Source organism: Pelophylax lessonae, assembly GCF_965119305.1.
Source record: "Pelophylax lessonae genome assembly, chromosome: 5".
NCBI classification, from domain to species: domain Eukaryota; kingdom Metazoa; phylum Chordata; class Amphibia; order Anura; family Ranidae; genus Pelophylax; species Pelophylax lessonae.
Genome location: NC_138772.1, coordinates 239,858,957 through 239,882,350, shown reverse-complemented (window position 1 = coordinate 239,882,350; position 23,394 = coordinate 239,858,957). Strand labels below are relative to the sequence as shown.

The 23,394-nt window shown below is 45.3% G+C and overlaps 1 protein-coding gene across 2 annotated transcripts in view; it reads left to right on the top strand.

Annotated features, from left to right (window-relative positions):
- The window catches only part of RECK (reversion inducing cysteine rich protein with kazal motifs), a gene marked incomplete at its 3' end in the record, with an annotated part of 1,214,950 nt that overhangs the window by 1,136,048 nt on the left and 55,508 nt on the right, over window positions 1-23,394 (top strand). For both annotated transcript variants that reach the window (XM_082258598.1, XM_082258597.1), the window contains exon 18: window positions 8,305-8,515. In XM_082258598.1, coding sequence (XP_082114724.1) covers window positions 8,305-8,515 — 211 coding nt within the window. The remainder of the gene's footprint in view (window positions 1-8,304; window positions 8,516-23,394) is intronic.

Below are 23,394 nucleotides of genomic sequence, written 5' to 3'. Positions count from 1 at the left end.
TTTTTTTTATTTTTAATATTTTAATATTTTAATTTTAATATTTGTTAATAAAATATTGTTGAATATGTTTTTTACATTATATATGAGAGATCCTTCCCTGTATGTATATATGGTGGTTCAAATATTAGGCACGGAGTATTATATTTACTATTTCATATCGATATACCAAATACCTATCCGGTTATAATTTGGCAATGGTTAGCCTAGGTCTTAGTTCTTCATACTAATTATTCGGTTTTAATTTGGCAATGATTAGCCTAGGTCTTGTTCTTTATACTAATAATGACCCACGGCACCATTTTCTCTCGTTGTGTTCCGCCAACGAGCCCCGTCGCCTAGCAACCACCATATACAAAAGGGCCCACGCTGGAAGTGACAGGACGCTGCAGAAGACGTCACATGACGAAACGCGTACAGCGCCATCATGTCACTTCCGGTTCCGGTCTCTAGTTGGAACGCATTGCGTTCCGGGACGCCGTTACCTCGCTGTTTTACCATTGTGTTCATGTGAGTACCCATTTTGCTGCTGGAAATAATAAACGTTTCTTAAAACGTTATAACACTATCGAGCTCTCTTCCTTTTTATATGACCCTTCCATCTATACACCCTCGAGTGGCCATATCCGATCAACCCACGAAGCTTTGGATACCTCACCATTAACATAGGATCCCACTACCGGACCCCATTTTAGGATACTGCGGACCCCACACTACATCCCCCCCAGGAAGGGAACTACCACACAGAGCCAGGATCAAACAAGACACATCTACAGTACCCGCTCTATACCCCTGTGTGGGGTGGGTACATCTGGTGAGTAGGTCTTTCTACTAGGGGCCATCCCACCACTCGCCAGTCACCCACCTTGGGGGTCACCGTAAGATACCGTTCACCTAATTTTTTGGTCACAACCACCAATTTATGGACTTATTTTCATCATATGGACTGATTGAATACCACTTTTATTGCACGTTGCACAAATAAGTTTCCCGCACTTAACATTCGCCTGCAAAATCTCTTGCACATTCATCCATTTTTGGACCCACCTTATTATATTTATTGATTTTACATCACCTCTTGCCGCACTTTATATCGATTGTTTTTTGCACACCCATCCCGTCCATAATAGTTTCCCGCACATTTATTATTTATTTATTTTTTCCTTGCACACTTCCACTATTTATTGAGTTTATTTATCATTTTCATATATTTTATTCACCACCATTTATATTATCACTTGCGGAATTAGCACCTTTTACCATTTATTCAGTATTGTTATATATTTATTATATTCAACTCTTGGCATATACGTAGGCATATTTATTGTTACACCTTGCACTTTGCATTACGCCCTCTGGTGGTTGTTTCTTATATATATTTTATAGTATATTTTATATCCCTTATACCATCATATTTTTTGATCTTTTTACCTGGTTATTGAATTATACCTTCGCATTTTTTATCTTTGAACCTATTCCTCAATCATATTTAAGTTTTAACGCCCTCTGGTGGTTGTTTCTTATATATAGTTTATAGTATATTTTATATATCCCATATAACATCATTTTTTGATCTTTTTACCTGGTTATTGAATTTTACCTTTGCATTTTTATCTTTGTACCTATTCCTCAATCATATTCAAGTTTTAACATAATATATTTAAACATTTTATATCTATTTGCACTTTATAAAATAAGCAGCGCCATCACCTTCCATTCTACACATTTATATAGCCTGTTGGCTATAGTTTAAGGGAGGCTGCAGCTTATTTGTGCACACACTTAATTCATCTTTAGACATCCTTAGCGCGGATTCATTTAGATACAAAACAAAAAAAATGATTTGATTTTCCCATCCACACCTAATGTGGAGCTATTGTATTCTAACAGTGGAGAGTTCCCTACTGTCAGTATATGATAGCAGTGATTGAGAGATTAACTTTTATACTTATACTTTTATACAACCAGCCTGCTCATAGATGGATAAAAATTTGATCAGTCCCTGCTGAACTGGCTGAATTTCAATCCATCTATGACTGGCTTAACTTACCAAGTTGTTAAGCAATGATAGCAACCCTGGAGCATGCACCCACAAAAAAGCCTAGTAAACAATGGCAACTACCAGATTGCCTTTAAGAGGAGGATTAAAGCAAGTGTGTATTTTTTTATTCTAATTTTAATAGAAGAGTATCTAGATTTGCTTGATTGTTTTAAAGTAAAAGTTTCTCTGCAACTAGTGAAAACAATTCTATGTACCATGTATGTTGCTACAGAATATGTCAGCACTATGCAAATTTGAGAAGTAGCACATGCAATACTGGCCTTGGAAGGTTATTTTCTTACATTTTTGTAAGAAAGCACCACTGAACCACACTAAGTATGAAAAATAGCACTCAACGATATTGTTCATAATGAAAAGCATTACCTCTGCTTGGCTTCATGCTAATAAAAATTCTATAACAAAGCATGTGTTCTAACAGATAAGTAGAGACGTTATAGTGAGTAACATCAAAGATTGATGAGTGCTACATATAGCTCACATGCCGTTAGTTGAAGAATTGCATACACTGGGTGAGTTTTAAAATAAATCATATTTGTTTTAGCACTTAACTACTGTCATATTATCAAATACCATTCAAAATGCTTTCAATTGCCTATCATGCACTTCACACCTAATTGATTAAATAATTAATTGTAGACTTTCAATGTAGGTTTGATGGTCTTTGAATATGCACTGCTCAAAAAAAATGAAACGCTTTTTAATCAGAGTATAGCATCAAGTCAATTAAACTCCTGGGATATTGATCTGGTCAGTTAGGTAGCAGAGGGGGTTGTTAATCAGTTTTAACTGCTTTTGTGTTAATAAAATTACCAACAGGTGCACTAGATGGGCAACAATGAGACAACCTCCAAAACAGGAATTGTTTTACAGGTGGAGGCCACTCACATTTTTTCCCTACTCATCTTTTCTGACTGTTTTTCACTAGTTTTGCATTTGGCTAGGGTTAGTGTCACTACTGGTAGTATGAGGCGATACCCTGACCCTATAGAGGTTGCACAGGGAGTCCAACTCCTCCAGGATAGCACATCAAGAGCATGGAGGAGATTCCAGGAGACATGCAGTTACTCTAGGAGAGCTGGACAGGGCCGTAGAAGGTCCTTAACCCAACAGGTGCACTAGATAGGCAACAATGAGACGACCTCCAAAACAGGAATGGTTTTACAGGTGGAGACCACTCCAATTTTTTCCCTACTCATCTTTTCTGACTGTTTTTCACTAGTTTTGCATTTGGCTAGGGTTAGTGTCACTACTGGTAGTATGAGGCGATACCTTGACCCTATAGAGGTTGCACAGGCAGCCCAACTCCTCCAGGATAGCACATCAAGAGCATGGAGGAGATTCCAGGAGACATGCAGTTACTCTAGGAGAGCTGGACAGGGCCGTAGAAGGTCCTTAACCCATCAGCAAGATCAGTATCTGCTCCTTTGTGCAAGGAGGAACAGGATGAGCACTGCCAGAGCCCTACAAAATGACCTCCAGCAGGCCACTGGTGTGAATGTTTCTGACCAGACAATCAGAAACAGACTTCATGAGGGTGGCCTGAGGGCCCAACGTCCTCTAGTGGGCCCTGTGCTCACTGACTGGCACCAAAGAGCTCAGAAGGCATTTGCCATTGAACATCAGAATTGGCAGGTCCACCACAGGCACCCAGTGCTTTTGACAGATAAGAGCAGGTTCACCCTGAGTACATGTGAAAGACGTAAAAGGGTCCAGAGAAGCCATGGAGAATTGTATGCTGCTTGTAACATCGTTCATCATGATCGGTTTGGTGGTGTGTCAGTGATGGTCTGGGGAGGCATATAAGGTATCAGGATGAAATCCTTGGACCCATTGTCAGGCCCTACGCTGGTGCAGTGGGTCCTGAGATCCTCCTGGTGCACGACAATGCCCGGCCTCATGTGGCGAGAGTATGCAGCCAGTTCCTGGAGGATGATGGAATTGATACCATTGAATGGCTCCCACGCTTGTCTGACCTAAATCCAGTAGAACGCCTCTGGGACATTGATTCAGTCCATCTGGCGCTGCCAGGTTCCATCTCCGTATGTTCAGGAGCTCAGTGATGCCCTGGTCCAGATCTGGGAGGAAATGCCCCAGGACACCATCTGTCATCTCATTAGGAGCATGCCCCGACATTGCAGGCATGTGTACAAGCACATGGGGGCCATACAAACCATTAGGTACCATTTTGAGTTGCTGCAATGAAATTTCAGCAAAATTGACACATTTTTTTTACTTTGATTTTTGGGGTCTCTTGAATTCAGCCCTCTATAGTTTGATCATTTCCAGCAAATGATGTGGCATCCTTTAATTCCTAACACATTATGCAGTCCATATCAGTATAGATAACCAGCATGATATTTTTCCCCTTCGAGATCTGATGTGTTTTCAAAGTGTTTCTTTATTTTTTTTGAGCAGTATATATTCAATGACCGAGTAGAAAGCAGTGCATTCGCATATATTTGTTTCATTCCTTATATTGGGTTGGTGAAATTCTCGCGCTGTCACTCTATATGAATCCTAAATTCCTTTAAAGCTGCAGGTACTGTTATTGGTAACCTACGCAATTCAGAAATTTATAACAGGGGGGAGTACCGCGCTTAAAAGGTGCTTAGTGCATGTTATTCATACTAATTACATTTAATAATTTACTTTCAGTGCTTTCAAATGTTTATAATAAAATCCCTTGTGCTAAAATTATATAGATATTCTCCAGTGCATAAAAATATATAAATATTCTCCAGTGCATAAAGTTTTAAAAAAATTCTCATTAATAAATAAAATATTTCTTACAAGTGATGTAAATATGTGCTATAAACAATCCTTAAATATATCAAAATTTGTTAAAATAAAGTGTCAGTGATAAATTATGTGCTTATAAATTTCCAATAATTAAATAATTCAAAAGTGAAAAAATGCCAAAGTGTCCTTATATATATAAATAAAATGGTGTATATTCAGACGCCTTTTCTTTCCCAAAATTCATGCAGGTGCTCTTCCATGCAGTGGCCACTAGGTGTCCTAAGCGCTCACCTCAATTGGCTTTATAACCAGCTTTGTATGGTATCATATGTAATGTTTCCTCCTTTTCTATGGTTGATGGGTCCGGTCACTAATTCTCACACTTATCCCTTTTAACACGATATTCCAGGGGGTGTGTGTGGAGCCTTTGAATCTCCAAAATAAATGGGGCCACAATAGTGAGGTACCGTTTGGTGATTTTATTAAAAGAGATTAAAAATAACAGACTCACATTTTCCTTCGTCTTTGCCAATGCATAACAATTGTAATGTCGCTACGTCACTTCCGGTTTGGCGTCCTACGCGTTACGCTGCGTGCCCACACAGCTTCTTCCAGGGATCGTTGGAAGAAGCTGTGTGGGCACGCAGCGTAACGCGTAGGACGCCAAACCGGAAGTGACGTAGCGACATTACAATTGTTATGCATTGGCAAAGACGAAGGAAAATGTGAGTCTGTTATTTTTAATCTCTTTTAATAAAATCACCAAACGGTACCTCACTATTGTGGCCCCATTTATTTTGGAGATTCAAAGGCTCCACACACACCCCCTGGAATATCGTGTTAAAAGGGATAAGTGTGAGAATTAGTGACCGGACCCATCAACCATAGAAAAGGAGGAAACATTACATATGATACCATACAAAGCTGGTTATAAAGCCAATTGAGGTGAGCGCTTAGGACACCTAGTGGCCACTGCATGGAAGAGCACCTGCATGAATTTTGGGAAAGAAAAGGCGTCTGAATATACACCATTTTATTTATATATATAAGGACACTTTGGCATTTTTTCACTTTTGAATTATTTAATTATTGGAAATTTATAAGCACATAATTTATCACTGACACTTTATTTTAACAAATTTTGATATATTTAAGGATTGTTTATAGCACATATTTACATCACTTGTAAGAAATATTTTATTTATTAATGAGAATTTTTTTAAAACTTTATGCACTGGAGAATATTTATATATTTTTATGCACTGGAGAATATCTATATAATTTTAGCACAAGGGATTTTATTATAAACATTTGAAAGCACTGAAAGTAAATTATTAAATGTAATTAGTATGAATAACATGCACTAAGCACCTTTTAAGCGCGGTACTCCCCCCTGTTATATATTGTTTCATTCCTTGTCTATATGAATAAGGCCTAAGCCACAGGGCCAGTTTTTGGTTGTACAGTCTTACTGCTAAAATGGGGGGGGGGGAATATCAGCACAAGTCTTTGGCATTGGAGCATGCAAAGTTGACTAGTTGGACAAATGTACTGTATATAGCTCTAAGGGTCAGAGGCAGATCCGGGGGGGGGGAGGGGGGCAACAGGGCAATTGCTCCCACCGAGAAAATATTACTAATTCCAAGCCTCTAAATCTGAGGATCCCAGCACCACCTCCTGCTCTAAGATAGCAGGTCGTCAAGCCCAGATTTGGGGTTCCCAACCTGCCATCCCTGAGCATCAGTGTGAAGAATAGAGCCAGAACTAGAGGAAGCAGAGCCAATGCTTCCTGTATAGCGTCGGCTCCTGCCACAGGCGGAGTGATACCAAATTTACTCCGCCTGTGCCACAAACGATGCAGGAAGCATTGTCTCTGATCCCTACTGCAGCCGCATGCTTCTTTTAGCACCGACTTCTGTCACACTAATGCTCAGGAATGGTGGGTTGGGAACCAGCAGTACCCGCCAGCAGTGCCCACCAGCAGTACCTGCCAGCAGTACCAGCAAGCAATACCCACCAGCAGTACCCACAAGCAGTACCAGCCAGCAGTACCTACCAGCCCTGTAGGACAGCCAGCAGCAGCAGCCACCAGCCATACCCAACTGGAAGACAGCAGCAGCCAGCGATACCTGTAGGAATCCTGAGGAAGAAGTGAAGATTGAGGTCAGTTGAGGTGCAGGTAAACGGCAGTGCATCTGTGTGAAATCAGCTTAAGGCCCCTTTCACACAATCGGTCTAATCGTGTCCGACTGTCTGTTTTTCGGGTGGACCCAATAGGAACCTCCATTCACCTTTATAGAACAGCAGATGTAAACGGACTTGTGTCCGTTTGCACCCACCTATCTCCAATCCGATCCCCTTAAAAAAATAGAAGGAGATCTGTCCCCTTCTGTCTGCGTGGATCAGATTAGGGGCCCACAGAGTAGATAGGGCTTTGTCCGTGTCTGCTCTGCATATGCTGAGTGGACACACACATGTCATCCGTCCGCTCCACTCATTGTGGCCCATGACCGGTTACCAAGGCGCTAAAGTGGCCCTCTCTCCTCAAAAGGTTTGGCACCCCTGCTGTAGGGGCATGAGTTTTGGATGGAGAGGTGCACTGTTGCAGCCTACCCCCTTAGAGTGCCGCGGTGTGTGGAGGAGGGAAGGAGTCCTGGATGGAGAGGTGCGCTGTACTGTAGCTCATCAGGAGACCCGTGGGGAAATCATAAAGATCTCCTGTGAAGTTGACAAGTGTTAAGACTGCTGCCTCTCTCGCGGCTGGCCTTAACATTTTCATTACTATGGTTGGCAGGTCTCACTATTCTTACCTACCTCCTCCGCGCTGAGAAGAAGTGGCATAATTTTAAACGTGTCACTGCTTTAAATAAGGTTAGGACTATATGATACGTTAAAAGAAATCTGTAAGCAACACCCTATTTTCTGGCAGTGCCCCTCCTAAGACTAGACTCTGGATCCACCCCTGCTAAGGGTGCCTATAGGCACAGTGGGACAGTCAACTGTAATGGCATAATTTGACAACCCTTTGGAAAATTCAAGGCATAAACAATAGATTTACAGGAGTGTTCAATTTGGCTAATAGTCTCTATCCAAGTAAAAGGGAAGGAGATCAATGGTGCTGACATGCTAAAGTAGCTTAGTAATGAATATATTTGATTAAAGCATGCTGGTAATTATGACACAGGTGCAGGAAAAGTAGTATGTGACTAATCACCTCATTTGGATTAAAGTTTGGTGACTAATACAAAACACCTGAATATCTGATGTCCTATAAAATAAGAAAAATCTGCTATCTACTGGTATTTTTCCTCACCAAAGTTACATTCATTCAGCTAAAATTCTAATTTTAAACCCATTCCTGCATCATCCATGTCATTAATTGAGTAGTCTTTTTTTGTGTTTTTTATTTGTTCTATGTTCATTACTATTATATAGAAAAAATAACAGTTTTTCATCTAATAATGTATTGTTCAGAATGTATTCTTATACACTTTTATTTTTTATAGCATTTCTGCAAATCTGGGGAACCAGTCTGTGGACACAATGGCGAAACATACAGCAATGTATGCAGTGCATATTATGATCGGGTGGCTGTGGATTACTATGGACGATGTCAGGATGTGGGAATATTCTCAGACCACAATTTTCATACTGAGTGTTCCTCAGTACAGTGTCCCCCGATTCCTAAATTTGGCTGTAAGCCAATAATACCTCCTGGTAAGCAAGTGAGCAATAATAATGGATCATATTTGTTGTAGCTCTGTCATATCATCAAACATTTAAATTAATTAAAAGTAGACATGTACAACTACTGTTAATATTCTTGAAGGGGTGGATAAATAAAGAATGCTAGAAGTGCTTTAACCCTTATCTTCTTTAGAAAAAATGCTGCTCTAGGCTTCTTTTAATGCTGGATACATATTCAAAGACCTAGGCACTTGATCGTGTGATCTTTGACGGAGGCAAAGAGCAATTACCGATTAGCTGACCACTTTTATCAGTGTTGATGTGACCAAGTGCCTAAGCTTTAAGACAGCTATGCAGCACTAGGGGTAGATTGAAACTGCAGTTGCTTTCTAAAAGGGATTTCAGCTCTTCTATTAGTTATTTATTCCTACCAGTTAGACCGTTAAAATAGTTTGACTACAGGTCCACCTCAGCTAGAAAAATTGTAGACCTTGTTGTGCATTGCCATCATTTTGAAATATTTTTAACGGTATAAATAATGGGTAAATCATATATCCTAATTGTACAGAACAGACCTGAGTATTTATAAACCCTGGGTTAAAGGCTGGTACCTTCAGGTTACTAGACGCTTGCAAGCTATTGAGGACATGTCACCTGAGCATCCCCATATAACCCCACCACACTCAATGAGACCTCAATTTTTTGCTAGTGCCCTAAGATGATTGGATCTCTTCTCCATTATGGCGAACTCACTCTTAGCTTAACTACTTTATTATTTTTTTCTAAAGATTTTTTCTAATAATACAATAGAAGCAATGCACCTGGATTGGTGTACAGTTTGGGAACTGTACCTAGACCCCACACTTTGGGAACAGCTTGTAATGATGCTTTTGACACTGGATCCTGCATGGGAGCTCACCTCAGTATCTTGTGCAAAGTGCATAGCTAGCGTGCTAAACAGGTCCAGGGCTGTGGTCTGTGTCTATGGAACCCAGACCCTAAAGACAACTCTGGGAGTTTATGTCTAGGTATACTCAAATCAATCGTCCCTTGGAACAATGAAATTAGCATAAGTAGCGCTGATAGAAAACAGGAAATGAATCACCAAGCATGAGTCAAATCAAACAAAAATCAAACAAAAATCAAGTCCTTAAACGTCCATAAAATAAATTAATATCTTATAGAAACATCCATTCCTGGTATAGAGGGGTTAAACTTTTCCAGCAATAGTCCAGTTCACCAAGTAGGGATCACCACAAAGTGTCAGGGTCACCAAAGCACTACACCTCCACCGTTGTGATGTAAAGGGGGGTGGCAACTCACCAGAAGCACTGGCCCACCTATTCTCATAGGACGGGCATACAGACTTGTGTATAATGAATCCCACTTAGAAACGACTGTCGCTGCTGTTAATGGACATCAATTCTCAGCTGCTGAGCAATGGATTGGTGACACATCTTTTGTGTCACCAATTGAGTAGGGTAGTGTTATAGGGGGATGCCAGGGGGCATGTCACTGTCCAATTGCCTGAAGGTACCAGCCTATAACCCAGGGTCTGTAAATACTCTATTCCTCTACTAATACTAGCCTGTGTCCTATATAAGTGTCCGTCAAGATAAGAAATTTGCAGGTAAGTCAAAATTCCTCTTTTTTATAGCTTTTTTTAAAGTGATAGTTTTTTTCTCTTTAAGGTTTAATTTGCCGCACTATACAACATCTCATGGGCTTTATTTATTAGCAGATCTACCGTGTGAAATTATTTGGTTGGGGTCGCATATCATCTTGGATATGTTCTAAAGAGCTAATAACCTTAGTGATGTGAATAGTTAAAAATAATAAATATTTAAAATACTTCCCAGAGTAATTTTATCTCTGAACCATTGTATCTGAGAGATTGCCCCCAGTGACAGTGATGTGCTAACAGCATGGTGACTATACAATACCCACTGCTTTCACTACTCATTTATCATCTGACTTAATTTGTTTTAGAACAACACAGAACGCAGAGAGCACGAATCTGTCATAACCTTTGTGCAGTGTGCATTTATGACTGTTTAAATGGGAGTAGACCAAGCACTTTTCTTTAAAAGATATGTTCCCCTTTAAATAAATAAATAAATGCACCTTTTTTGTAGGTAAAAATGTGCATTTTTTATTTTTTTCTAAGGAGTCTGCGGAGCATTGCACCAGCAATCAGCAGATTGCAAGTGAAATCTCGGGCTCCTGCAGGCTTTCATCATAGCTATCTGCTCGTACCTTGTTTGTGCATGCCGTTACCTGAGAGCAGGAAGATCATTGGACTACAAGAGCGCTCACCAGCACCCTCACAGCTCATTGAGAACTACAAGCTGTCAGTCATGGTGGCTGATGTTACTTATAGGCATTAATTTACAGGAAACTGTGAATGAATGATGCGGCCACGTGGGAGGATCCCCGCATTGCGCTGCAAAGATTTCAAATTGTGACGAGTGCGGGGAGAAGATCCCCTGCCCGATGTCACAGGGAGGAGGATGTTACATGTTCCACTCTAAAAACATGTGAAACATGTAACATGTTGCAAAGATAACTTATCTGTGCAAACCCTAACAATGAAAGTTTCTCCTTTTTCATCATTGAAAGTGTTTTGTTATATCTGTTTGATAAGTGTAAAAAATACCTCTTGATCCTACCAGAAATGTTGTGAGCTGCTAACTGTATGTGCTTGCTGCATCTGCTGTACAGTGAAGGACGAACATCGGCCGGGGCGGTTCGCGAACAACAGCCACAAATTTTCTCAAAAGTCCGCAAACCGCGAGTTCGCGGCGGGCCCCATTGACTTTAATGGGAGGTGAACTTTAAAAACCTTTAGGTCATATTTGCAGCCACAAAAGACATACTAGCTGTGCACAAATAGTCCCAGCACATGGACAATGTCATAACAGAAGTATTGCAATTGAAAAGGTTGCCCTAAAAAAAAATTTCTTTTTTTTTTACAGCAAAAAATATATTTTTTTTTCATAAATCAGCCAGAACTGACAGCAGCCGGTAAATACATTGTCTAATACATATAGCGTCCATTCACACATCTGTAAAATGGGTCCGCATCCATTCCACAATTTGGCGGGAACCTTTACAGACCCATTGTTTTTCATTTCCAGTCTGAAAAATTAGGCAATCACAGGATAAAGAAGTGTCAGCAATTTCAGGCCCCAAAAATTAACCCACATGCGTTTACCTGACAGCTAAGAACGTAGTATTCTGTGGCTGAAGGTACATTAGGCATTCACAGGTAACAGAAGTAAGTGTCGGCCATAAAAGGCACCAAAAAATAGCCCACATGGGTTTACCTGACAGCTAAGAATGTAGTATTCTGTGGCTGAAGGTACATTAGGCATTCACAGGATACAGAAGAAAGTGTCGCCCATTCTAGGCCCCAAACATTAGCCCACATGGGTTTACCTGACAGCTAAGTACGTAGTATTCTGTGGCTGAAGGTACATTAGGCATTCACACAGTATACAGAAGTAAGTGTTGGCCTGTATAGGCTGCAAAAATTAGCTCACATGGGTTGAACTGACAGCAAAGAACGTAGTATATGATGGCTTGAGGTACAGTAGGTGTTCACAGTATACACAAGTAAGTGTCGGCCTGTATAGGCTCCAAAATTAGCTCACATGGTTTGAACAGACAGCAAAAAATTTATTTTTTGATGGCTAGAGGTACCGTAGGCGTTCACAGTACACAGAACCGTAAGTGTCGGCCTGTATAGGCTCCAAAAATTAGCTCACATGGTTTGAACAGACAGCAAAAAACGTAGTTTTTGATGGCTAAAGGTACGGTAGGCGTTCAACAGTACACAGAACCGTAAGTGTCGGCCTGTATAGGCTCCAAAAATTAGCTCACATGGTTTGAACTGACAGCAAAGAACTTAGTATTTGGTGGCTGGAGGTACATTAGACATTCACAGAAAAAATAATTGTCGGCCCTGAAAGTCCCCTAAAATTTGCCATTCAATGGACATGAAATGCCTTTTATGCCGCTGTATGTAGCGAAGCCAAGGACCAGGAATTGTTGTGGGTGGAGGAAAATGAAACCTGGTCTACTGGTCACATGTGTTGAATTCCTCAGAGAACCATGCCTCATTCATTTTTATAAATGTGAGGTAGTCTACACTGTCATGAGCTAGGCGAGTGCGCTTATCGTTCACGATCCCTCCTGCTGCACTGAACGTCCTTTCGGACAGGACACTGGACGGGGGGGCAAGCCAACATTTCCATTGAAGTTGTGCAAGCTCTGGCCAGAGGTCAAGCCTGCCCACCCAGTAGTCCAGGGGTTCATCACTCCTCAGAGCGTCCACATCGGCCGTTAACCCGATGTAGTCGGACACCTGTCGGTCTAGGCGTTCCCTCATGCTGGATCCGGAGTACAGATGTCGATGGTTTGGCTGAAAGAAGGATCTCATATCTGAAGTGACCAAGACATCCTCCAACCGCCCTCTTCTTGCAGGCGCTGTTGGATTGCTACCCGCAACTGTCTCTCTGTGACTGGACATTCCTCTGCCAGCGCATGGAAAAGCAGAATGCAGCATTTCCCTCAGAAAGGCCTGGAAGTGCTGCATTCTGACCGCCCTCTGTGATTGTGGTAACATTTCCGCCATTTTGTGTTTGTACCAGGGGTCTAATTACGTTGCCACCCAGTACTGGTCCTTGGCCTTTATGCGTTTTATACGGGGGTCCCCCTTAAAACACTGCAGCATGTAGGCCCCCATTCCCACTAAACTGGAAGCAGTATAGCGGCCTGCTTCCAGCTCATCATCCAGGATAATGTCGTCCTCGTTCTCCTCCCCCTCCCCCATCCACGGATAACACCAGTGATCCCAGAAAGGTTTAAATCATGCTCTTCTTGCTCCTCCTCATCCCCCCCAGCACCATCCTCCTCCTCTGACTCCTCTTCAGACTCCTGCTGTTGATTTGTCTCAGATGGAGTAGCACCCCCTGGGAATTCATCCAACATTGCGACTTCCTGATCTTCGTGCTCCTGTTCCTCGACGGCTTGATCAATGACACGATGCAATGCACGCTCCAGAAAGAAGCCGTGACTGACCAGTTTGGTGATCTCATCGAATGGCCGCAGAAGTCTGCATACGTCCCGCATGAGCAGCCACTGGTCAGGTGAAAAATACCCAAGCTCCCCACAACCTGTTCTGCCGCCGAGTTCGAACAGGTAGTCATTAACTGCACGTTTCTGCTGGAGCAGGCTATCGAGCATATGCAACGTTGAGTTCCATCGCATCGGGCAGTCACAAATAAGACGCCTGAGGGGCAGGTTGTGTCGCCGCTGAATCTCAGCAAGGCGAGCCATGGCTGTGTAAGCTCTTCGGAAATGGCCCGAGATTTTTCTGGCCTGCTGCAAGACGTTCTGGACCCAAGGGTATTTGCCAATGAATCGCTGCACCACCAAGTTCAGGACGTGTGCCATGCATGGCATGTGTGTTATTTTGCCCTGTTTCAGCACGCTCAGCAGATTGGCACCGTTGTCGCACACCACTTTACCAACTGACAAATTCAGCTGTGTCAGCCACTGATCTGCCTGTGAACGCAAAGCTGAAAGGAGTGCTGGACCAGTGTGGCTCTTGGCTTCCAGGCACAACAGACGCAGCACAGCATGGCAACGTCTCACCTGACATGTGGAATAGGTTCTGGGGAGCTTGGGAGGCGCAGGAGAAGAGACGGTAGCAGCGGAAGAGGAGGAGTCAGCCGGGGAGGAGAGGGAGGATGATGGAGGAGAAGAAGAAGAAGAGGCAGGCCTGCTTGCAATCCGTGGCGGTACAACTAAATCTACACGGGTGCCACAGGTTACATGCTTAACGGCCGTCAGAAGGTTCACCCAGTGGGCAGTAAAAGTGATATACCTTCCCTGCCCGTGTTTGCTAGACCATGTGTCTGTGGTCAGATATATCTTGGCACCAACACTGTGTGCCAGAGATATATTCACTTGCCGCTTAACATGGCCATACAGCTCTGGAATGCCCTTTTGCGAGAAATATTTCCTGCCTGGGACCTTCTATTGTGGTGTTCCAATGGCCACAAATTTACGAAAGGCCTCCGAGTCCACCAGTTGATATGGCAGTAGTTGGCGGGCTAATATTTCCGACAAACCAGCAGTCAAACATTGGGCAAGAGGGTTATCTGGCGTCATCATTTTTTTCGGCTCCAACATTTGGACCACAGAAGCCTGCCTTTTTCCAGAACAACGTGACGACGGCATCATGGAAGGTGGAGTGGAGGGCAAATGTGAGGAGAGAGGAGAAGGAGAAGGGGCTGGACGGTGAGAGCCTGGAGTGTGGCTTTGTGGGTTCAACTTCTGATGGTGTTGCTCCCACTGGGCTCGGTGATGGGAGTTTAGGTGCCTTCTTAAGGCGGTTGTCCCTAGGTGAGTGTTGGGTTAACCGCGACTTATGCGTTGACTGCAAAGGCTGCAGATGGCAACACTGTTGTCAGCAACGGACACATTAAAAAAAGCCCACACTGCGGAGCCATGTGCCGGCGTCCTGGGAGCTCCAGATGTGACTGTACATGGTTGATGGCTCACTCCTGATACATTTGCAATCTGCTTTGTACCTCTTGTGCAATGCAAGTTCTGCCTGCCTCTCCTCCCTATCTGCCGGTCCGTCTCTCCCTCTGAACTCCCTTCCTCTTCCTCTCTTGTGGACTACCACGTGACGTCCATAGACTCGTCATCATCCACGTCATCTTCACCACCACTAACATTCGAGATCTCGGAGTAGGCAGCAACAGCGGGGACCAACCTCCTTGGGCTGATCTGGATACTGTTGTCAGTAGGCCTGCTGAATATAATCGCCGAATCGATGCATCGCGATGCGACCCTTCGCGATTCTGCATCGATTTGGGGTGATTGAAAAATCGATTACCTAATGACGTCAGTTCCGGGGGCGGGGACAGAAGTGACATGGCGTGATGAATGAGTTGTTGGCGGCGGCCGGGCTTGTGGAGCTCGGAGCTCCTCCTCGTGGCGCGGGAGAGGAGAGGAGGAGAGCGGGGCTTTCAGTGCTCTCTCGCATCCTCACAATCGCTCCCTGTCACATGCAGCTGCAGGGAAAGGGAAGCACTAACCAGCGGTGTCCTTGCCTGAAAGCAGAACTGGCCGAATGGAGAGACACACTAATGGGCAGTGGCCGGGGTCCGAGGAGTGAAAGAGGATCGCAGAGAGGAGACAGTGACAATCCTAAGGCAGCATGGATAAGGAAAGCCGGTGGGCGGTGAGAGTTATGTCTGTTTGAACCGCTTATCTGTTAGCACGCTTCTCTCCTCTCTGATTTTTAACAGCATTACAAGCACTGCCTGTATGTAACACTGGTCGGCATGGATGAGCGGGCAGATGGTATGTGTGATTAACAATCGGAATTAGCTCATTTGCCCTGCTGAGTTGAACTTTCACTTTAGCCACTAAATGATCACTGCTCTCTGCCTCTCTGCTTGCTATGATCATTTACACTCAGTACTGTTTTTGAATATAATCCTGCTCGGCTTTATTAACCCCATCTTTTCTGCCCAAATTCTGCAGCAAATGCAATGCAAGACAACACTTTTAATCTAGCAAGAGGACTTCTTTGCATTAATGATGTGCAGTAACCTTTAGCAACCAAGCAGATAGAAAGTATATTAATTAGCGCTCACAAGGGGTGCTACTCTCTGTTGTGGCTGCTGGTAGGGGCTTAAAGTCAGGTGGAAGTCAATCAAAACACTGGCACATCAAAAGGCTGCAAGCTGGAGGAGCCTTAGAGGGGATGGGATAGAAAGTTCAAGTGCCTGTGGTATATGTTGTTGGGCTGACCTCGGTACAGAGGGGGGAGGGGTGGGGATGTAAAAATCCACTGGTCCAGGTGGATGGGGGGAGTAGGGCTGGGCGGCACTCTGGGCTGCTATCCGGGTGAGCGAAGCGGCTCAATGTATACCATAAAAGAAGAGGGGAGAAGCGCCACTGGAGTGCAATAAAAAGTTTTATTAAGAACAAGCAGGATATGGTGACTCACATCTGAACAGTCACTGTGGTGCCCTCCGTGGAGTAGTCAGGTAGCTGGTTGCCTTCTCTGTGTCTGGTGCGGTCCGATCGTCCGGGAGAGGTCCAGGGGTAGTCTCAGGCGACTTCCGGGTCGGGACAGCGGAGGAGCTGCAGAGAGCTGTTGTGGCGGCGGCCGGCAGCGTCTGACGTCACGGGCAGTCTGGGCTTAGTGGGCGTATCCGGGCTTCACTACATGTTTCGGAGCATGCGCAACATGCCGATGTCGGGCATGCGCACTCCTTTGTCAAGTGTCCGGATATGGGGAAGCAAGGAGAGTTTATGTAGGAGGCAAGGGGGCGTCATTCATATTAAAAGCGGCAATAACACAGGCGATCTTAAAGCGGCAATGCTCTTTAGAGGCAGCGGGGGAGAAATACAGGTGTAAAACGTCCATATTATGACATTGGGGAAAATAAAACACAAGTGTAAAACGACCATCTTATCTTATATGGCATCACTATTCGAATGGTCTAAGAGCATGATCAAAGAGCAAAGTGGAACATAAAATAATTAAACGATTTAACCATTTGACAATTTTAAAACATTAGTAGGTGTTTAAAATATAGGATGACAAAAGACAGCATATGTGAATTTTTATGGACATATACCGATGATAGGAGATTAAAATAATAGGTAAAGTTTATAAAATATAGCGGCTGAAGGATACTAGCAGCTAGAAGGGGAGGTATATCAGTGGAGCGGGCCCAGTACCAATGTGGGTTTGATGGTTGTGTTCGCTGTTGTGGAAGGAAGGAGGGGGGAGGGGGGAAAAAAGCAGGGGGGGGTGGAAGGGAAAAGATAAGGGGGGGAGGGGAAAGGGGGGAGGGGGGAAGGGAAAACAAGGGAAGGGGGGGGAAACGGATGGGTAATGGGGTAAGTATATACTTACAGGTGGTGTTCTTGATGGGCATAAATTGTGTAAGGTATAAGTGACCTGAAATAAGGACAACAAAAAGTGTTAGAGCAGTATTAATCATGAGGGCTAAAGGATAGTCTCAGAGCTCCACAAGCCCGGCCGCCGCCAACAACTCATTCAGCGCCGCCATGTCACTTCTGTCCCCGCCCCCAGAACTGACATCATTAGGTAATCGATTTTTCAATCACCCCGAATCAATGCAGAAGGGTCGCATTGTGATGCATCGATTCTGCAATTATATTCAGCAGGCCTAGTTTACATACTATCAATGTCAGACTGACAGGCCTATAATTTCCAGGGAAATGCCTCTGCCCTTTTTTGAATATCGGTATCACGTTAGCTTTCCTCCAATCCCCTGGTGAATTTCCTGTCATAATACTGTCAGCAAAGATCAGGAACAGTGGTCTAGATATAGTCTTACTAAGTTCTTTGAGTACTCTCGGATGTACGCCATCCGGGCCTGGTGATTTATTTGTGTTAATTTTATCCAGCCTTTCCCTGATTTCACCCTCTGTTAGCCATAGCGGCAAGTCCTGTGTATTACTACTAACCATACAGTCATGGTCAGTGTACCCCTCCTTTTCCTGTGTAAAGACTGAGGAGAAAAAAGCATTCAGCACAGTTGCTTTTTCAGTGTCCTCTGTAACCTTCCTCCCATCATCGTTAATTATGTGTGCAATATGCTCTGCCCTAGTTTTTTTGCTGTTGATATATTTAAAGAATTTATTTGGGTTCTTTTTACTATCCTCCGCTATTTGTCTCTCAAAGTTGATTTTAGCCATTTTGATTTCGTATTTACTTTCCTTATTTGCCTCCTTGTATTGCTCGAAAGCCGATACTGTGCCCTCTGATTTATATTTCTTGAAGGCCATTTTTTTACCCCTAATATGTAATATCAAAAGTCAGCTAAAGGAGATATATAGCGAATGAGAATGTCTGTCTATTAAAATGAGACACAAATACAATACATAGCAAAAAAAACCCTGACACATTTAGCATCTTAATTATTGCTAAATAATAAGGTTACTAGACACTCTTGATTGCCACATACAGTATCTCTTTCTGAATACTATTTGAATTTATATTGCAAATTGTTTGAGTCAGAACTTTGCCCAAATCTGGTCTGTTTGATTTGGGAGTTGGGGTCTCTTTCCACAGGCGGGTTGAATGTTCACCAACAGAACAGGTTTCCATTATTTACTCATCTCTAAATAATTTAAATTTAATTTCAAATATAAATTTCTCTTTCGTTCATTGACGGACACAGCTCCATATCTTCTTGACCCTTGGGTTTCTGCTGCCCCCTACAGGAAGAGGACACTAGGCGGAAAAAAGTTTGACTACGCCTTTACGGCAGTCCCAGGGGGTATACTCCCACTTCCTGCTATAAGTCTTCAGTTATTTTCTGACTAGTCAGGAGTAAGGACCTAGTTCCTTGCTGGGATCTCTGGTCCTAGCATTTTTTCCTTTTAAAACTGAGCTTTTTCTTCTTTTATTATTTTCTGTTCCTTTGAGAACTACAATCAATTTGGTTCCTGTGAGAACTACAATCAACTGCCGGACTGAGCAACAGACTGGATATCCTAAATCCTTACAGTCTTCCCATTCTGGCCAGCGGGCGTGACCCGACCTTAGCTCCGTGTTAGGCTGGCCGCGACATAACCCCACTGGATGGGGACTTGCCGGTGAATTAAAGGCCTCGCGAGGACGCTTAGCCCTGGTCACGACCAGTGTCACAGCGTGCCTCTGGCCCACAGCACCCCCATTCCAAGATGGTGGGTGGTCTACCTGGAGTGGTGCCCACCCGGTTCCATGGTGTGGTAAGTAGTGTCCCTCCTCTCCCTTGGTGGTCTTTTTTGGGGTGGACGTTGACCCCTCCCTGGGATGGTCGGACCCCTGGTGGGTATTTTGACCGGAGAACCGAAACTTTGGTCTGCCACATGTTTACTGTGGCCGGTTCGGTCCTTAGGCCGGTGTTTATCATAGCATTGGTGTCCTTGACTTTTCCGAGTGGGCAAAGCTTTTGCGCCAGGATCTGGAGGGGGAACAGCTTCCTCCTGCCTTTGCGGAGCTGGCGGACTAGTTGGTCCAGGGGTTGCAGTTCGTCTGTGATGCATCTCTGGATGCGGCTCCCTTAGTTTCTGGGCTGACCGTGACAGCAATGATCCTTCAGCGTATGATATGGCTAAAATGCTGGTCTTTGGACCAGACTTCCAGAAGGCCTTATGTGATCTTCCCTTTGTGGGGAATCACCTGTTCGGAGCCTCCCTGGAAAGACCTCCTCTGGAGGTTCCATGAGGACCTTGTCTGGTATGCCGAGAGCAGGTCCTTCCAGACCTGCAAACAAACACCTTTTCTAACTGAAGGGGCGCCCTCACCCATATCTGAGGTGGGGGAGGATGTCTTTGCTTCTTTCCGGACCAGTGGACCTCCCTGATTCAAGACAAGTGGGTCCACAAGCTGAATTTGTGCGGCTTCAAGATCGAGTATTCGGTTTTCTCCTCCGGAGAGGTTCATTCCTTCCAACCTGCGTTTATCCCCAGACCGCCTGCGAGGTCTCTTCGGGGTGATGCAAGACTTTCTACTATAAGGGGCGATTGTTCCGGTCTCAGATTTGGAACATCTGTTTCATGGGTTTTATTCAAACATGTTTGCAGGTCCCAGGAAGGAAAGCGAGGTACGTCCAATCTTAAACCTCAAGCTCTGAACCGCTTTGTGCTGGTACAGATGTTTCAAATGGAGTCCATTCGTACAGTAGTGGCATCCCTACATCAGGGGGATCTTCTGGCCTCTATCTATATTAAGGATGCTTACCTTCATATTCCGATATATGTCGATCATCTGCGCTTCCTCTGCTTGCCATGGGCGAGGAGCATTTCAAGGAGGTCTAACCTCAACCCCTCGGGTTTTCGCAAGTGTTGGCTCAGTGTTGGCATTGTTGCGCCGATGGGGGATTGTGGTACTGGAGGACCTGGATGATCTTCTTCTGCGAGCAGAGTCTCCGACTGCTCTGAAGGACAACCGGGAGATTACTGTGTGGACTATGCAGGAGTTTTGGGTGAAAATTAAATTTCCAGGTATTGGCTCTGGGTCTGTTCTGGACTTGGCCTCAGCCAGGGTGTTCCTCCCATGGGATGAGTTCCAAAATCTGTCCACACGAAACCTCTACAAAGTGAGATTCTTGCCATGTGGGGTAAGAATCCACAGTCTCTAGACAATCTGATTCTGTTGAGCCAGGGTACGAGAAGGTCCCTGATTCAGTGGCTTCGCTCTCAGGCGCTTTGACAGGGTAAATCTTCCTTCCCCCTGCACTGGACCGTGGTCACCATGGATGCCAGCCTGTCCGAGTAGGGTGGCATTTTTTGGCACGGATTGTGCTCAGGGGGTCTGGACTCTGAAGAATCCAGACTACCAATCGATATACTGGACATTTCCTCCGGAGGTGTTTCATCAGTTGTGTCTCCTGTGGGGAACTCCCTAAGTGGTCCTGTTGGCCTCTCATCTCAACAGGAAGGTGCTTGGGTTTGTGGCACGGTCTTGTGATCCTCTGCCCGATGCCACAGAAGCACTGGTGGCTCCTTTGGGACTTGTATCATCTGATATACATTTTTTCTCTTCTAGAACTTCTGCCAAGACTCCTGCGTAGGCTCGAGGCAGAAGCCGTTATGGCCATCCTAGTGGCTCCAGACTGGCTTTGCCGGTCTTGGCATGCAGATCTGATACGGCTGGTCGTCGATGCTCCTTGGAGACTTCCCCTTAGAGGAGATCTGTTGGCTCAAGGGCCAATCTTCCATCTTGCTTTACAGATGCTGGCCTTAACAGCTTGGCTGTCAGAAGCCAGGTGCTGAAGGCTAGAGGGTTGTCTGAATCAGGGATTCTCACGCTGCTGCAAGCTAATAAATTGGTAGATTTTTGGGGTGTGGCTTGGTCCCGATCCAAGATGGCCGCTTAGCTCCGGGCTCCTGCACCTCACGGCCTGATCTTTTCTGATTGCTGCCCGAAACCTTCCCTTATCTGCTACTTCATCATGGGGAGTACCTCCAGGAACTCATCGGCTACCCGATCCTGGTCACCTCGGGAACCGGAGACCCAGATCAGCCGAAATATTCCCGAAATCTTCCGCTCCCAGGCTAAAGATGTTCAGCGGCCTACTCCTTCTCCTTCCAGCCTGCCTCGTTCCCGCTCACCGAGTAGGGCCCCCCCGGGAGATGGCGCCTCATCGCCTGAAGCGATTATACCCAAATCAGCGGCTTCCCTGTCGTTTGCGGACTTGCAGATGGTGGCCACGGACATTAAACTGGACGTTAAAGCTACTTTCTCTGCGGCCATAGCGGAACTCCGGAGCGACTTCCAGGCTATGGCAATGCGTGTGGAAGAAGTGGAATCCACTACGGCCCGCCATGATGCCTCACTGTGTCACGTCCAACAAGTCACAGAATCCCATGCAGCCCTCCTCAGGGATTTGAATCGCCATGTGGAGGATCTGGACGATAGGGGTCGACGAAAGAACTTGCGGGTGCGAGGCATCCCTGAGAGTGTGGAACACCAAAATCTTCCACAGGCTGTGGTGGCCATTTGTAATGATTTGTTGGGCAGACCCCCTGAAACGCCTGTCGTCCTGGAGCGGATTCACCGTGCCCTGCGCCCTCGGGGCAGGGACAATGATCCACCTAGAGATGTGGTCTGCTGCCTGGCAAACTTTCAGGTGAAGGAGGACGTTTTGCGGAATGCCAGAGTCCGCCAACACCTCACATATCATGGCGCCGAAATCAAGATGTTTCAGGACCTCTCTAACATAACTCTACAAAGACGGAGAGAACTGCGCCCCCTGCTGGATGAGCTTCGCTCTAGAGCTATCATATATCGCTGGAAGTTCCCCTTTGGTCTCTCGGCAACTTCCCAGGGCCGCACCGCTATTCTTCGGGTTCCGGAGGACTTGGAACATTTCTGCTCCACATTGGCCATCCCCTATGTTCACTTACCTGACTGGTACAGTGAATTCCGCCTTTCGCCTCTTCAGCGTGACGCTCCGATGGAGGGCGTACAGCCGGCTGGCAACTTCAACTTTGGCAGCAGCAGACGCAGGGCTCACCCGCCTTCTTCTCCACCGGCTGAGAGAGCAGGCCTACCCCGCAACGGTAGTCCGACGGCATCCCCTGACCATCGCCGAGCGCGATGTACGCCCTGAATGATGCAGTCTCTCTAGCGTGGGTACCGGTTGTCCCCTGTGTCAGTTTGCCCCGACTTCTCCTGTGCTCTTCCGGATACGGTCTGCCTGCTCAGTATCCCCATCACCTACGCACCGTAACTACCGTTTTTCCGTGGCCTGGACAATGTGTTGTTGCTGTGTTCGAGGGGGTTCCCTGCCAGCTTGTTTTTCCTCCGGACGCTATGCTGTGCTGTAACCCTGCTGGTCTCTGCACTGTCTGTTTCGGTCACCTCACCTGCTGATCCATGGATTACTCGCTCCCCTGGATGGCCGGTCTCCCCCTACGCTGCTTTCTACTTCCCTGCTGTTGCGTGATGGTGATGTGGGGACTGCCCTTCCCCCCCCCTCCACCGGACTCTGTCCCCGCTCACGGTGTTGTACTTGAACGATCCTCCTATTCTCCGGACGTCAAGCCTCATCCCTTACCACTGACAGCTCCGCTTCCAGTTTACCTTTACTGCCTGCTGACATCGCTGACTTCCTTCTGGATGCTGCTGACTGTGCCTTTCTCGGAAGGTCCTGCTCTATCGCTGTCGATGCTGTGTCGTGCACTGAGGGATGTGAGCTGTGTCTTGCATTGTCATGCCGGCTGGCTCCTTCGGTGTGTGACCCCCTATTTGACGGCCTTTTGGATGGGACTGTTTTGAGGGGATTGTTTTCTTCTGCTCAGGTTGGGGAGGACGGGATGAGGGGGTGATGGCGGTGGTTGGGGGGGGGGGGCTG